Source organism: Hemitrygon akajei, chromosome 2 (genome assembly GCF_048418815.1).
Source record: "Hemitrygon akajei chromosome 2, sHemAka1.3, whole genome shotgun sequence".
Taxonomy (NCBI): domain Eukaryota; kingdom Metazoa; phylum Chordata; class Chondrichthyes; order Myliobatiformes; family Dasyatidae; genus Hemitrygon; species Hemitrygon akajei.
This window is the reverse complement of record NC_133125.1, coordinates 197,466,372-197,481,316: the sequence shown is the minus strand read 5'-3', so window position 1 is coordinate 197,481,316 and position 14,945 is coordinate 197,466,372. Positions and strand designations below refer to the sequence as shown.

Below are 14,945 nucleotides of genomic sequence, written 5' to 3'. Positions count from 1 at the left end.
GATAAGTGCTAGGAGTGTGATGAGTGGAGAGGAATGAATGGACAAGGGAGTCACTTAGGAGCGATCCCTGTGGAAAGTGGGGGGGGGGAATGGTTGGTGGTGGAATCCCACTGGAGATAGCAGAAGTTATGGAGAATTAGCTACTGGACACCAAGGCTAGTGGGTTGGTAAGAGAAACCCTATCCTTGGTGTGGCGACGGCAGGATGGGGTGAGGGCAGACGTGTGTGAAATGGAAGAGATGCAGATAAGGGTGGTGTTGATGGTGGAGGAGGGGAAGGCCCTTGTTTTGTAAAAAAAGAGGACATCTCAGTAGTTCTAGAGTGAAAAGCCTCATCCTGAGAGCAGATGCCATGGAAACGGAGGAACTGAGAGAAGAGGAGCACACACACACAGTGCTGGAGGAGATCAGCAGGCTGGGCAGCATCATAGAAAAGAGTAAACAGTCGATGTTTCCAGTCGACACCTTCATTGAATCCTGATGAAGGGTCTCAGCCCAAAATATCTTCTCCAGAGACACTGTCTGGCCTGCTGAGTTCCTCCAGTACTTTGCAGATGCTGGAAATCCTAAGAAACACACACAGAGTTTCTCTTGTGAGAGAAGGGGTTAGCATTTTTACAAGTGAATGGTGGAAAGAGGTGTAATCCAAAGTCAGCATGGTTTCCTTAAGGGGAAATCTGGCCTGCCCAATATGTTGGAAATAATAGGCAGAATGGAGAAAGGAGTTGTTATTTATTTGGATTTTCAGAAGGCCTTTGACAAGGTAAGAGCCCATGAGGCTGTCTGGTCAGAGGTGACCATGTAGCTGTTTATGTGGTACACAAGCCAGCAGAGGACGGTACAGAGAGAAATCTGTTCCACGTGGCAGGCTCCCCCTCTACACCCAGCTGATGAGTCCAAAGTTTGACACCAGTAACATCACCGAAGTTGCCGGTAAACGTTCAGCTCAACGTCGGACTGCCTTCCAGACTCCAGCTCTGGCTTCTTCTTGGGTGTTTGCTCCCAAAGCCGACCCCATGAGGCAGCGGAGGTTTGAGATCAGAGGTTTCCTTCTCCTCGCTGAGGAGCTCCTTCTGCCCAGAGCAACTGGATTTAAGGCGACAGTAACCCACCTTTGCTCCTCCTCCTGTCAGGAGAAATGGTTCTGCAGGGCTTGGTAGCTGAGCCCCATGTAAACACCAGAAGCTGGACTTGGTGGTTGGAGGCTCGTAGAGCTGCTCACCATTGGGAGCATTTAATAGGTAGTGGGAGCCCTGACTATGACAACCTTAAGGAACCAAAAATCATTATACGAAAGATACCAGCATGGATAGATTGGCTGAGTGGCAGGAGGCAGACGGTGAATAAAGGGGGCTTATTCTGGTTGGTTGCCAGTGACTAGTGGAGCTCCATCAGTAGGGCAACATCTTTTCACCTTATATGTCAAAGATTTGGATGAAGGAATGTATAGCTTTGTGGCCAAATTTGCAGAAGGATTGGGAGTGGGCAAAGAAGTGGTAGGTGGAATATAATGTAGGGAAATGCATGGTCATGGACTTGGGTAGAAGAAATAAAGGTGTAGACTATTTTCTAAATGCTGAGAAAATTCAGCGCTCAGAGATGCAAATGGACTTGGGAATCCTTGTGCCGGATTCCCTAAAGGTTAACTTGCGGGTTGAGTCTGTGGTGAGGAAGGCAGATGCGATGTTAACGTTCATTTCGAGAGGATGAACGTAAGAGCAAGGAGGTGATGCTAGGCGCTATAAGGATTGGGCAGAGCACACTTGGAGATTGAGAGAGCTTTTGGGCCCCTTATCTAAGAAAAGATGTATTAGAGGAAATTCATGGGTTTGGTGGTTGTGGGTCTGTACTCGCTGGAGTGGGGGGGGGGGGGGAGATCTAATTGAAACCTATTGGCTGGTAAAAGGCCCCAGTAGAGTGGATGTGGAGAGGATGTTTCCTATAGTGGGGGAGTCTAGGACCAGAGGACACACATAGAGTGGATGTGGAGAGGATGTTACCTATAGTGGGGGAGTCTAGGACCAGAGGACACAGATAGTGTGGATGTGGAGAGGATGTTTCCTATAGTGGGGGAGTCTAGGACCAGAGGACACAGATAGAGTGGCTGTGGAGAGGATGTTTCCTATAGTGGAGCAGTCTAGGTCCAGAGGGTACAGATAGAGTAGATGTGGAGAGGATGTTTCCTACAGTGGGGGAGTCTAGGACCAGAGGACACAGATAGAGTGGATGTGGAGAGGATGTTTCCTATGGTGGGGGAGTCTAGGACCAGAGGGCACAGATAGAGTGGATGTGGAGAGGATGTTTCCTATAGTGGGGGAGTCTAGGACCAGAGACCAGGCTTAGAATAGATGGACATCATTTTGAACAGAGAGTAGAAGGAATTTCTTTAGACGGGCTGGAGAATCTGTGGAATTCATTGCCACAGGCATCTGTGGAGGACATATATTCAAAGTGGAGGTTGATAGGTTCTTGATTAGTCAGGGCATCAAAGGTTACGGTGAGAAGACAGGAGAACAGGGTGGGTAGGGATAATATATCAGTCATGATGGAAAGGCAGAATGTGCTCGATGGGCCAAGTGGCCCATTTCTACACCTGTATCTTACGGAGTCGTGCAGGAGAGCTAGGGAAAAACCACTGCACCGGGGCAGTTCCTCTGACTCACCAGCTCCAGTGGTACGAGTAATCGTCACAAACGGGGTTTGCCTGTGGGTGACCATGACTTCTATGCCCAGTCCTGCCCTTTGCTCCACATCTTCCCAGCCGTGGATCTAATTGTTGCCCCCCTGCTCCATAGTAGCCATTTCCACCCTGGAAAAGGTCTCCAGCTGCCCTGATCTATGCCTTGGACACCTTTACAAGTCTCCACTCGTGTTCCTTCATTCCAAAGAGAAAAGGCCTGGCTTGCTCAATAAGCCTTATCCTCATAAGACACGCTCTCTGATCCGGCAGCGTCCTGGGACGTTCCTCTGCACCCTCTCGAAAGCTTCCACATCCTTCTAGAACGGGGACCAGAACTGAACTCCAGAGTTTTATAGAGCTGCAAATTCACCTTGTGGCTCTTGAACTCAATCCCTCAACTAACAAACACCAACACTCCACTCAGCACCTATTGGGCAGGAGGGGGAGGAGTGAGGGTGGGGCGGCAGGTAGAGTGAAGGGCATAAGGAGGAATCTGACTGGAGCATGGGAGACAGGGAAGGTGGATGGCCTCCTGAGGGAGGCGATGGGCAGCTGAGGGAGAAGGATGGTGAGAGGAGAACCAGAATAGGGAACAGAAAAAGCAAGGAAACGGATGAGAAACTAATGGAGGTTAGAGAAATGTATGTTTTGCTGTCAGACAGAACACGAGGTGTCGCTGCAGCTCCCCGAGTTTTCATGGAAACGAGACACAGCTAGGGGTTCACCGACACCACTCCAGTGTAGAGGAAACCACATCCTTGCAACCAGCAGCAAATCTGCACCATGAGGAAATAAAACGTGGCCAAGTCTCAACATTCAGGAATTTATTAAATGTTTAAAAGAAACCTTGCACAGTTGGAACAAGACAATTTGCCGGCAGTACCAGAGCTACATGGAGTGGAGTTTGCAGTGCGTCCCCTCCCTCGCAGGCGGTTCAGGCAGGAGTAGCAGGCTCCCAGCCCACTGGGAGAGCTGGTAAACGTGGGGAGTGTTGTGTTACCTGCTAGAGAATCATTCATGGGGAGGGGGCAGAGGAACAAGACAGGAGCTGTAAGTGAAAGGGAGGTGATCGAGTACGAGGCTCCGGAGGCCAGTCCGGGATCCACACACTCCGGAGCGCCGTGGGTAAAAGTGGAGTCTGTGGTTAGTGGTTGGCTCTGTTGTCTGGCCTCTCCTTTCTGCGGCGCAGCGAAGATTAATCTCCCTCTTCAAGCTAACAAGTGCAATGTCTTCCCAGTTTTTAGATGTCATGCTGTATTTCTTCAGGCTGATTTTGATGTTAAAATAAATAAGGTGAGTCTCTGACACCCACAAGTTAAAGGCACGTTGGCTGGAGAAGGCTGCCAGTCTGGGCCAGGCAGTGGCCGTCTCACCTGCGCTCGCTGCCCAGGGCGGATTTCTTCCTGGCTGACCACAGGTGGCCGTGAATGGTCAGCGCATCGACGTTGGGCGAGATGATCCTGGAAGGGATGGGGCGGAACTGCTTCCGATCCGAGTTGTACTTGTAGAGCCTGTCGATCATGTCAGCGTGGATGTGCCGGGGTCCGATGCCCCACAGCCGCTGGATGTGCAGGGAGTCGCTGCTCAGCGAGTAGAGGGCGCGGAACTGACAGTGCTGGTCCCGGAACAGAATCAAGCATTGGGCGTGCTCGCAGCTCGCCAGCTCCTGTGGGAGGGGAGGCAGTGAGGCGGTGATCAGAGACTGCAGTGCCCAGGACCCGAAATCCGTCAGGCAGAGACAGTGACAACTCCCCAAAACCCACCCCGGCCCCCCGACACTGCGGGGGGTGGAGTCTGCAATGCCCACCACCCGAAATCTGTGTCTCACTCTCAACATGCACAGAGTCAACACGGGGAGAGGCTGCAGACAGTGACAACTCCCCAAAACCCACCCCGGACCCCCGACACTGCGGGGGGGGCCCACAATCAGAGGTATGTGACCCACCAAACCCACCCCGGACCCCCGACACTGCGGGGGGTGGAGTCTGCAATGCCCACCACCCGAAATCTGTGTCTCACTCTCAACATGCACAGAGTCAACACGGGGAGAGGCTGCAGACAGTGACAACTCCCCAAAACCCACCCCGGACCCCCGACACTGCGGGGGGGGCACACAATCAGAGGTATGTGACCCACCAAACCCACCCCGGACCCCCGACACTGCGGGGGGGCACACAATCAGAGGTATGTGACCCACCAAACCCACCCCGGACCCCCGACACTGCGGGGGGGCCCACAATCAGAGGTATGTGACCCACCAAACCCACCCCGGACCCCCGACACTGCGGGGGGGCCCACAATCAGAGGTATGTGACCCACCAAACCCACCCCGGACCCCCGACACTGCGGGGGGGGGCTACAATCAGAGGTATGTGACCCACCAAACCCTCCCCGGACCCCCGACACTGCGGGGGGGCCTACAATCAGAGGTATGTGACCCACCAAACCCACCCCGGACCCCCGACACTGCGGGGGGGGCCCACAATCAGAGGTATGTGACCCACCAAACCCACCCCGGACCCCCGACACTGCGGGGGGGGCCTACAATCAGAGGTCTGTGACCCACCAAACCCACCCCGGACCCCCGACACTGCGGGGGGGCCCACAATCAGAGGTATGTGACCCACCAAACCCACCCCGGACCCCCGACACTGCGGGGGGGCCCACAATCAGAGGTATGTGACCCACCAAACCCACCCCGGACCCCCGACACTGCGGGGGGGCCCACAATCAGAGGTATGTGACCCACCAAACCCACCCCGGACCCCCGACACTGCGGGGGGGGGCCTACAATCAGAGGTATGTGACCCACCAAACCCACCCCGGACCCCCGATACTGCGGGGGGGCCTACAATCAGAGGTATGTGACCCACCAAACCCACCCCGGACCCCCGACACTGCGGGGGGGGGCTACAATCAGAGGTATGTGACCCACCAAACCCACCCCGGACCCCCGACACTGCGGGGGGGGGGCACACAATCAGAGGTATGTGACCCACCAAACCCACCCCGGACCCCCGACACTGCGGGGGGGGGGCTACAATCAGAGGTATGTGACCCACCCCGGACCCCCGACACTGCGGGGGGGCCCACAATCAGAGGTATGTGACCCACCAAACCCACCCCGGACCCCCGACACTGCAGGGGGGGCCCACAACCAGAGGTATGTGACCCACCAAACCCACCCCGGACCCCCGACACTGCAGGGGGGGCCCACAACCAGAGGTATGTGACCCACCAAACCCACCCCGGACCCCCGACACTGCAGGGGGGGCCCACAACCAGAGGTATGTGACCCACCAAACCCACCCCAGACCCCCGACACTGCGGGGGGGCCCACAATCAGAGGTATGTGACCCACCAAACCCACCCCAGACCCCCGACACTGCGGGGGGGCCCACAATCAGAGGTATGTGACCCACCAAACCCACCCCGGACCCCCGATACTGCGGGGGGGCCTACAATCAGAGGTATGTGACCCACCAAACCCACCCCGGACCCCCGACACTGCGGTGGGGCCCACAATCAGAGGTATGTGACCCACCAAACCCACCCCGGACCCCCGACACTGCGGGGGGGCCCACAATCAGAGGTATGTGACCCACCAAACCCACCCCAGACCCCCGACACTGCGGGGGGGCCCACAATCAGAGGTATGTGACCCACCAAACCCACCCCGGACCCCCGATACTGCGGGGGGGCCCACAATCAGAGGTATGTGACCCACCAAACCCACCCCGGACCCCCGACACTGCGGTGGGGCCCACAATCAGAGGTATGTGACCCACCAAACCCACCCCGGACCCCCGACACTGCGGTGGGGCCCACAATCAGAGGTATGTGACCCACCAAACCCACCCCGGACCCCCGATACTGCGGGGGGGCCTACAATCAGAGGTATGTGACCCACCAAACCCACCCCGGACCCCCGACACTGCGGGGGGGCCCACAATCAGAGGTATGTGACCCACCAAACCCACCCCGGACCCCCGACACTGCGGGGGGGGCCTACAATCAGAGGTCTGTGACCCACCAAACCCACCCCGGACCCCCGACACTGCGGTGGGGCCCACAATCAGAGGTATGTGACCCACCAAACCCACCCCGGACCCCCGACACTGCGGTGGGGCCTACAATCAGAGGTATGTGACCCACCAAACCCACCCCGGACCCCCGATACTGCGGGGGGGCCTACAATCAGAGGTATGTGACCCACCAAACCCACCCCGGACCCCCGACACTGCGGGGGGGGGGCTACAATCAGAGGTATGTGACCCACCAAACCCACCCCGGACCCCCGACACTGCGGGGGGGGGGCTACAATCAGAGGTATGTGACCCACCAAACCCACCCCGGACCCCCGACACTGCGGGGGGGCCCACAATCAGAGGTATGTGACCCACCAAACCCACCCCGGACCCCCGACACTGCGGTGGGGCCCACAATCAGAGGTATGTGACCCACCAAACCCACCCCGGACCCCCGACACTGCGGGGGGGGGGCTACAATCAGAGGTATGTGACCCACCAAACCCACCCCGGACCCCCGATACTGCGGGGGGGCCCACAATCAGAGGTATGTGACCCACCAAACCCACCCCAGACCCCCGACACTGCGGGGGGGCCTACAATCAGAGGTATGTGACCCACCAAACCCACCCCGGACCCCCGACACTGCGGGGGGGCCCACAATCAGAGGTATGTGACCCACCAAAACCACCCGGACCCCCGACACTCAGAAAGACCTGTTGGTGAGGAATGAGATTCAGTCCTTTGCAAGGGGGGACATAGGATCAGGAGAAGTAGAGTCTGTGTGGATAGAACTGAGGAACAGTAAGGGCAAAAGGACCCAAATGGGTGTTGTCTACAGGCCACCAAACAGTAGCATGGATATTGGGTGCAAGTTGAATAGGGAGTTAACATTGGCATGTGGCAAAGGTAATGTCGCAGTAGTTATGGGGGATTTCAACATGCAGGTTAACTGGGAGAATCAGGTTGGTGCTGGACCCCAGGATAGGGAGTTTGTAGAGTGCCTACGGGATGCATTCTTGGAACAGCTTGTACGAGAGCCGACCAGGGACAAGGCTATTCTGGATTTAGTGTTATGTAATGAACAGGATTTGATAAGCGATCTTGCAGTAAAGGAGCCATTAGGAGGTAGTGATCATAATATGATAAGTTTTTATCTGCAATTTGAGAAGGATAAGGGCAGCTCAGAGGTGTCAGTGTTGCAGTTGAACAGGGGAAACTATGGAGCCATGAGGGAGGAGCTGGCCAAAGTTGACTGGACGGATATCCTAGCAGAAAAGACAGTGGAACAGCAATGGCAGATATTCTTGGGAATAATGCACAAGGTGCAAAATCAGTTCATCCCCCGGAGCAGGAAGGATTCAAGGGGGGGAAAGGGGCCACAGTGGTTGACAAAGGAAGTCAGAGATTGCATAGCATTAAAAAAAAGTAAGTATGACAGAGCTAAGGTGAGTGGGACGACAGATGATTGGGAAGTTTTTAAGGAACAACAGAACTTAACTAAAAAGACATTACGGGGAGAAAAAATGAGGTACGAACGCAAGCTAGCCAGGAATATAAAGGAAGATAGCAAAAGCTTTTTTAGGTATGTGAAGAGAAAGAAGATAGTTAAGAACAATGTTGGGCCCTTGAAGAATGAATTGGGTGAAATTGTTATGGGAAACAGAGAAATGGCAGAAGAATTTAATGAGTACTTTAGATCTGTTTTCACTAAGGAAGATACAAGCAATCTCCCAGATGTATGGATGGGCCAAGGACATAGGGTAACAGAGGAAATGAAACAGATTGACATTAGGAAGGAAACGGTGATGAGAAGACTGATGGGACTGAAGGCTGACAAATCCCCAGGTCCAGATGGTCTGTATCCTGGGGTACTAAAGGAGGTGGCCCTGGAAATTGCAGATGCATTGGTAACCATTTTCCAATGTTCCTTAGATTCAGGATCAGTTCCTGAGGATTGGAGAATGGCTAATGTTATCCCACTTTTTAAGAAAGGAGGGAGGGAGAAAACAGAGAACTATCGACTTGTCAGCCTGACATCGGTGGTGGGAAAGATGCTAGAGTCCATTATTAAGGATGAAATAGTGGCATATCTAGATAGCAGTGATAGGATTGGGCCGAACCAGCATGGATTTACCAAGGGTAAATCATGCTTGACTAATCTGTTGGAGTTTTTCGAGGATGTAACCAGGAAGTTAGACAAGGGAGATCCAGTGGATGTAGTGTACCTCGATTTTCAGAAGGCATTTGATAAGTTCCCACATAGGAGATTGGTGGGTAAAATCAAAGCTCAGGGCATCGGTGGGAAGACATTGACATGGATAGAAAACTGGTTTGCAGATAGAAAGCAAAGGGTAGCGGTGAATGGGTGTTTCTCGGAATGGCAGGTGGTGACTAGTGGGGGTGCCACAGGGCTCGGTATTGGGACCACAGCTGTTTACAATTTACGTCAACGATTTGGATGAAGGCATTGAGAATAACATCAGCAAATTTGCTGATGATACTAAGCTGGGTGGCAGTGTGACATGTGATGAGGATGTTAGGAGAATTCAGGGTGACTTGGATAGGCTGGGTGAGTGGGCAGATACTTGGCAGATGGCGTTTAATGTGAATAAGTGTGAGGTTATCCACTTTGGGAGTAAGAACAGGAAGGCAGATTATTATCTGAACGGTGTGGAGTTAGGTAAGGGAGAAATACAAAGAGATCTAGGAGTCCTTGTTCATCAGTCACTGAAGGTGAATGAGCAAGTGCAGCAGGCAGTGAAGTAGGTTAATGGAATGTTGGCCTTTATTACAAAGGGAATTGAGTACAAGAGCAAGGAAATCCTCTTGCATTTGTACAGGGCCCTGCTGAGACCACACCTGGAGTATTGTGTACAGTTTTGGTCTCCAGGGTTAAGGAAGGACATCCTGGCTGTAGAGGAAGTGCAGCGTAGATTCACGAGGTTAATTCCTGGGATGTCTGGACTGTCTTACGCAGAGAGGTTAGAGAGACTGGGCTTGTACACGCTGGAATTAAGGAGATTGAGAGGGGATCTGATCGAAACATTTAAGATTATTAAGGTATTGGACAAGATAGAGGCAGGAAATATGTTCCAGATGCTGGGAGAGTCCAGTACCAGAGGGCATGGTTTGAGAATAAGGGGTAGGTCATTTAGGACAGTTAAGGAAAAACTTCTTCCAGAGAGTTGTGGGGGTCTGGAATGCACTGCCTTGGAAGGTGGAGGCCAGTTCTCTGGATGCTTTCAAGAAGGAGCTAGATAGGTATCTTATGGATAGGGGAATCAAGGGATATGGGGACAAGGCAGGAACCGGGTATTGATAGTAGTTGATCAGCCATGATCTCAAAATGGCGGTGCAGGCTCGAAGGGCTGAATGGTCTACTTCTGCACCTATTGTCTATTGTCTATTGGCCCGAACGGGGTTTGTTTCAGAAGCCCCTCAGCTGGATGGTGCGGGTCCAAGGAGGGAGTTTGGGAGAGAGGGGATTCGGGATTGGTTTGAGGGAGTGGGTGCTGGGTTGGAGCAAAAGGGGAGGGGTATCTATCTCTGCTTGCCCCTCACCTGGATTACGAGGGTCCGCTGCACCTCGTTGACCCTTCCAGCCAGGCAACAGTGGGTCAACGCATTGTGTAGGATCAGTCGGTTCGACTTGGAGCTTGGCTCCTTGTACAGTCGCAGACCTGGGGGGAGTGAGAACAGAGATCAAATCCACCATCCACCGGCACTCACAGACCCCCCCCCCCCCCCAGGACACAGTGTCCTGACATGCCTCACCCCGAGACAAAGACCAACCCCTCAACCTGAACATACCCTCTTCTCAACGCCACCAAGGCACTCTCAACAATTCAGGAACAGCTTCTTCCCCTCTGCCGCCAGGTAGCTGAATGGACACTGAACCCGTAAACACTCTTTTTATATTAGCAATTGTTTTTACACATACTTATTGTAATATCGGCTGTGCTGCTCCACAACCACAGACTTCACTGGCGACTCTGATTCCGAGTGTGGAACATGGTGCCAGCTCTTCAGCACGCGATATTGCTGAACTTTTAACCATCGAACCCTTTCTCCCTCCATTTCTCCATCATCCACACGCCAAGAGTCTCTGAGACACCCTTGGCCATGAGTCAACCCGTAGCTGGGGAAGTGATCGTCTAATATTAGTATCTCTGCACTTGTAATGCTACTGTGACACTGTAACTCTCTTTGGGATCAATAAGTATCTATCTTAAACGACTTGGCCTCCACAACCATCTGCGGCAATAAATTCCATAGATAAATTCCACCCTCTGGCTAAAGAAATTCCTCATCATCTGCAAACTCTCCCCGAAAACCAGGATTATCCGTTACCCCTGTTGAACAGCAGGGCACCACACAACCAGTCTCACGCCAATCGTCGGGACTCTGTCTGCAGTCATGGCCCCCAAAATCAGGCCCTCCACACCCGTGGGTGAGGGTGCCCACACTCACCTCCACGGTGCTCAGGGCAGTGGGGTTCACTTGGGGGCAGGAATCCGGTGAACGAGGTGTGGGGGCCTCTTACCTGTCGGCTCAGCAGGGAGCAGCACCGAGCCACCGCTGCGATCACCATCCCCGTCCGCTCTGGGCCGAGTCAGCAGACGCTCCCGTCTAGACAGCAGGGGGAAGACGTCTATCAGAGAGGGACACCAGACCGTGGTCCACCACACTGGCCATCACCGCCCCACCTCCCTCTCCCACCCTATCACCCTCCCCTCTCTTCCACGCCCACCTTTCCCCACCCAACATGAACCCTCCCCTTCCTCTCTTCACCCCCTTTAATTCCATCCCAACCTTCTCCACTCCTCACCATCCTGTCCCCCACCCTCTGCCCTCCAATATCCCATCTCCTCCACTTTTTGTCCCCAACACCTACCCTCCCCTCTGCCTCCATGTCCTCTAATTCCACCCTCCCCCCACCTTGCCACCAGCTGGAGAGGGGACAGAAGACCCACCGGCTCTCCCCGCATCTCTGCCTCGGCGTTGCCTCCTGCTGGCCAGTCGAGAGACTACGGTCACCGCTGGGGTCAAGGGACGAGGGTCGCAGCCGGTCCGGAGGATCCACCTGGAGAGGGAGCCAGTGGAGGGTAAGTCACACCCTCCAACCTAGAGACGCCACCCCTCCCATATCGATGACTCCCTACCCAGCCACGAGGATAACACACGGGGACAGCCCGAGAAAGGCAGAAGTATTGAAGGGTTTGTTTTTCTGGCAGGCATGGGTTAGACCGGCAGTTCCTGGCCCCTTATCTCAACGGAAAGGTGTGCTGGCATTGGGGAGGCTGCACGAGAATGATTCCAGTAATGAGAGGGTTAATGTACAAGGAGTGTTTGAGGACTCTGGGCCTGTACTCACTGGGGCTCAGAAGAGTGAGGGGGATCGCGTTGAACATGGATAGAGTGGATGTGGAGAGGATATTTCCTATAGTGTGGGAGTCTAGGACCAGAGGGCACAGATAGAGTGGATGTGGAGAGGATGTTTCCTGTAGTGGGGGAGTCTAGGACCAGAGGACACAGATAGAGTGGATGTGGAGAGGATGTTTCCTGTAGTGGGGGAGTCTAGGAGCAGAGGACACAGATAGAGTGGATATGGAGAGGATGTTTCCTATAGTAGGGGAGTCTAGGACCAGAGGACACAGATAGAGTGGATGTGGAGAGGATGTTTCCTGTAGTGGGGGAGTCTAGGACCAGAGGACACAGATAGAGGGGATGTGGAGAGGATGTTTCCTGTAGTGGGGGAGTCTAGGACCAGAGGACACAGATAGAGGGGATGTGGAGAGGATGTTTCCAGTAGTGGGGGAGTCTAGGACCAGAGGACACAGATAGAGGGGATGTGGAGAGGATGTTTCCAGTAGTGGGGGAGTCTAGGACCAGAGGACACAGATAGAGTGGATGTGGAGAGGATGTTTCCTATAGTGGGGGAGTCTAGGACCAGAGGATACAGATAGAGTGGATGTGGAGAGGATGTTTCCTGTAGTGGGGGAGTCTAGTACCAGAGGACACAAATAGGGTGGATGTGGAGAGGATGTTTCCTATAGTGGGGGGGAGTCACCAGAGGGCACAGATAGAGTGGATGTGGAGAGGATGTTTCCTTTAGTGGGGGAGTCTAGGACCAGAGGACACAGATAGAGGGGATGTGGAGAGGATGTTTCCTGTAGTGGGGGAGTCTAGGACCAGAGGACACAGATAGAGGGGATGTGGAGAGGATGTTTCCAGTAGTGGGGGAGTCTAGGACCAGAGGACACAGATAGAGGGGATGTGGAGAGGATGTTTCCAGTAGTGGGGGAGTCTAGGACCAGAGGACACAGATAGAGTGGATGTGGAGAGGATGTTTCCTATAGTGGGGGAGTCTAGGACCAGAGGATACAGATAGAGTGGATGTGGAGAGGATGTTTCCTGTAGTGGGGGAGTCTAGTACCAGAGGACACAAATAGAGTGGATGTGGAGAGGATGTTTCCTATAGTGGGGGGAGTCACCAGAGGGCACAGATAGAGTGGATGTGGAGAGGATGTTTCCTATAGTGGGGGAGTCTAGGACCAGAGGACACAGATAGAGTGGATGTGGAGAGGATGTTTCCTATAGTGGGTGAGTCTAGGACCAGAGGACACAGATAGAGTGGATGTGGAGAGGATGTTTCCTGTAGTGGGGGAGTCTAGTACCAGAGGACACAAATAGAGTGGATGTGGAGAGGATGTTTCCTATAGTGGGGGGAGTCACCAGAGGGCACAGATAGAGTGGATGTGGAGAGGATGTTTCCTATAGTGGGGGAGTCTAGGACCAGAGGACACAGATAGAGTGGATGTGGAGAGGATGTTTCCTATAGTGGGGGAGTCTAGGACCAGAGGACACAGATAGAGTGGATGTGGAGAGGATGTTTCCTATAGTGGGGGAGTCTAGGACCAGAGGACACAGATAGAGTGGATGTGGAGAGGATATTTCCTACAGTGGGTGAGTCTGGGACCAGAGGACACAGATAGAGTGGATAGGGAGAGGATGTTTCCTATAATGTGGGAGTTCAGGACCGGAGGACACAGCCTCAGAATAGAGGGGCGTCCACTTAGAACAGAGATGAGGAGGAATTTCGTTAGCCAGAGGGTGGTGAATCTGTGGAATTCATTGCCTCAGACGGCTGTGGAGGCCGAGTTATTGTTGTTCTTGTCCGCGCCGTGTGACACATCGGGCTACAGCTTTGCCAATTCTTTAGCATTCGTCAGTCTTTCTGAGGCTGAGTGGTCAGTGCAACCCAGCATGGGTGGGAAGTGTGTAAGGAGCCAGCGGGATTCGAACCCAGAACCACCCGGTACCGTCATACCGGCGGCTGGTAAGGTCACGTCACTGGGTCTATTTAACGCAGAGGTTGATAGGTTCTTGATTAGTCAGGGCATCAAAGGTTACAGGGAGAAGACCGGAGAATGGGGTTGAGAGGGATAATGAATCAGACATAATGGTGGGACGGGGCAGATTTAATGGCTGAATGGCCTAATTAAGCTCTTATGTCTTATTATTTTGTGCAGGGGACGTCCCATCTACTGAATATTTTCAGCAGGCAACTAAGTAAGTTGCAAATGCAAAGAGGGAGATAGGAACAGCAGATGATGTGGGAAATTCAGAGCAACACACAGAAAATGCAGGTCGGGCAGCGTCTATAAACCATCAACGTTTCATATAACATAGTCCATCACACCACAATCGCTAACGGATACCACAAACATCGGAGTTCGTAGTTCAATTCTGGTGTCCTTGGTCTGGTCAATTCACTGTCATTTAACTCTATACATGTATATAACGTATAGAAACACATCATGTACACAGAAACGAGACGATGTTTCTCCAAACCAGGGTACACATAACAGACGATAACTTGTGAAGGTACGGATAAAATCTACACACAAACTAAAGGGCATTAATATTAATTACTATCAGGTACGGAACAGATTACCCAGTGACACGATGCACAGAAACCTAACGGCCTGAGAGAAGAAACCGTTTCCCATCCTGACCGTTCTTGTTTTTCTGCGTCGGAGTCTCCTGCCTGATGGTAGAAAGTCAAAGAGGATGCTGGATGGATGAGCGGGTTCATTAATCTGTGTACGCAGTGCTCCTGATAAATGTCCCCAAGGGAGACCCCCTACGATCCTCTCACAGTCCTTCCCGTGCAATTCCTCAATCTTCTCAGGAGCTGGAGGCACCTCTGTGTCTTCTCGTTCAGGGAGGTGA

General features: G+C 53.3%; 1 protein-coding gene across 2 annotated transcripts in view; it reads right to left on the bottom strand.

Moving 5' to 3' along the window:
- Positions 1-3,488: 3,488 nt before the first annotated feature.
- LOC140719922 (uncharacterized) overlaps positions 3,489-14,945 on the bottom strand; it is a 41,099-nt gene continuing 29,642 nt past the window's right edge. For both annotated transcript variants that reach the window (XM_073034847.1, XM_073034850.1), the window contains 4 exons: positions 11,684-11,793; positions 11,254-11,339; positions 10,272-10,390; positions 3,489-4,345 (listed from right to left, as the gene is read on the bottom strand). In XM_073034847.1, the coding sequence (XP_072890948.1) occupies positions 4,049-4,345; positions 10,272-10,390; positions 11,254-11,339; positions 11,684-11,793 (612 nt within the window). In that variant the 3' untranslated portion in view covers positions 3,489-4,048. The remainder of the gene's footprint in view (positions 4,346-10,271; positions 10,391-11,253; positions 11,340-11,683; positions 11,794-14,945) is intronic.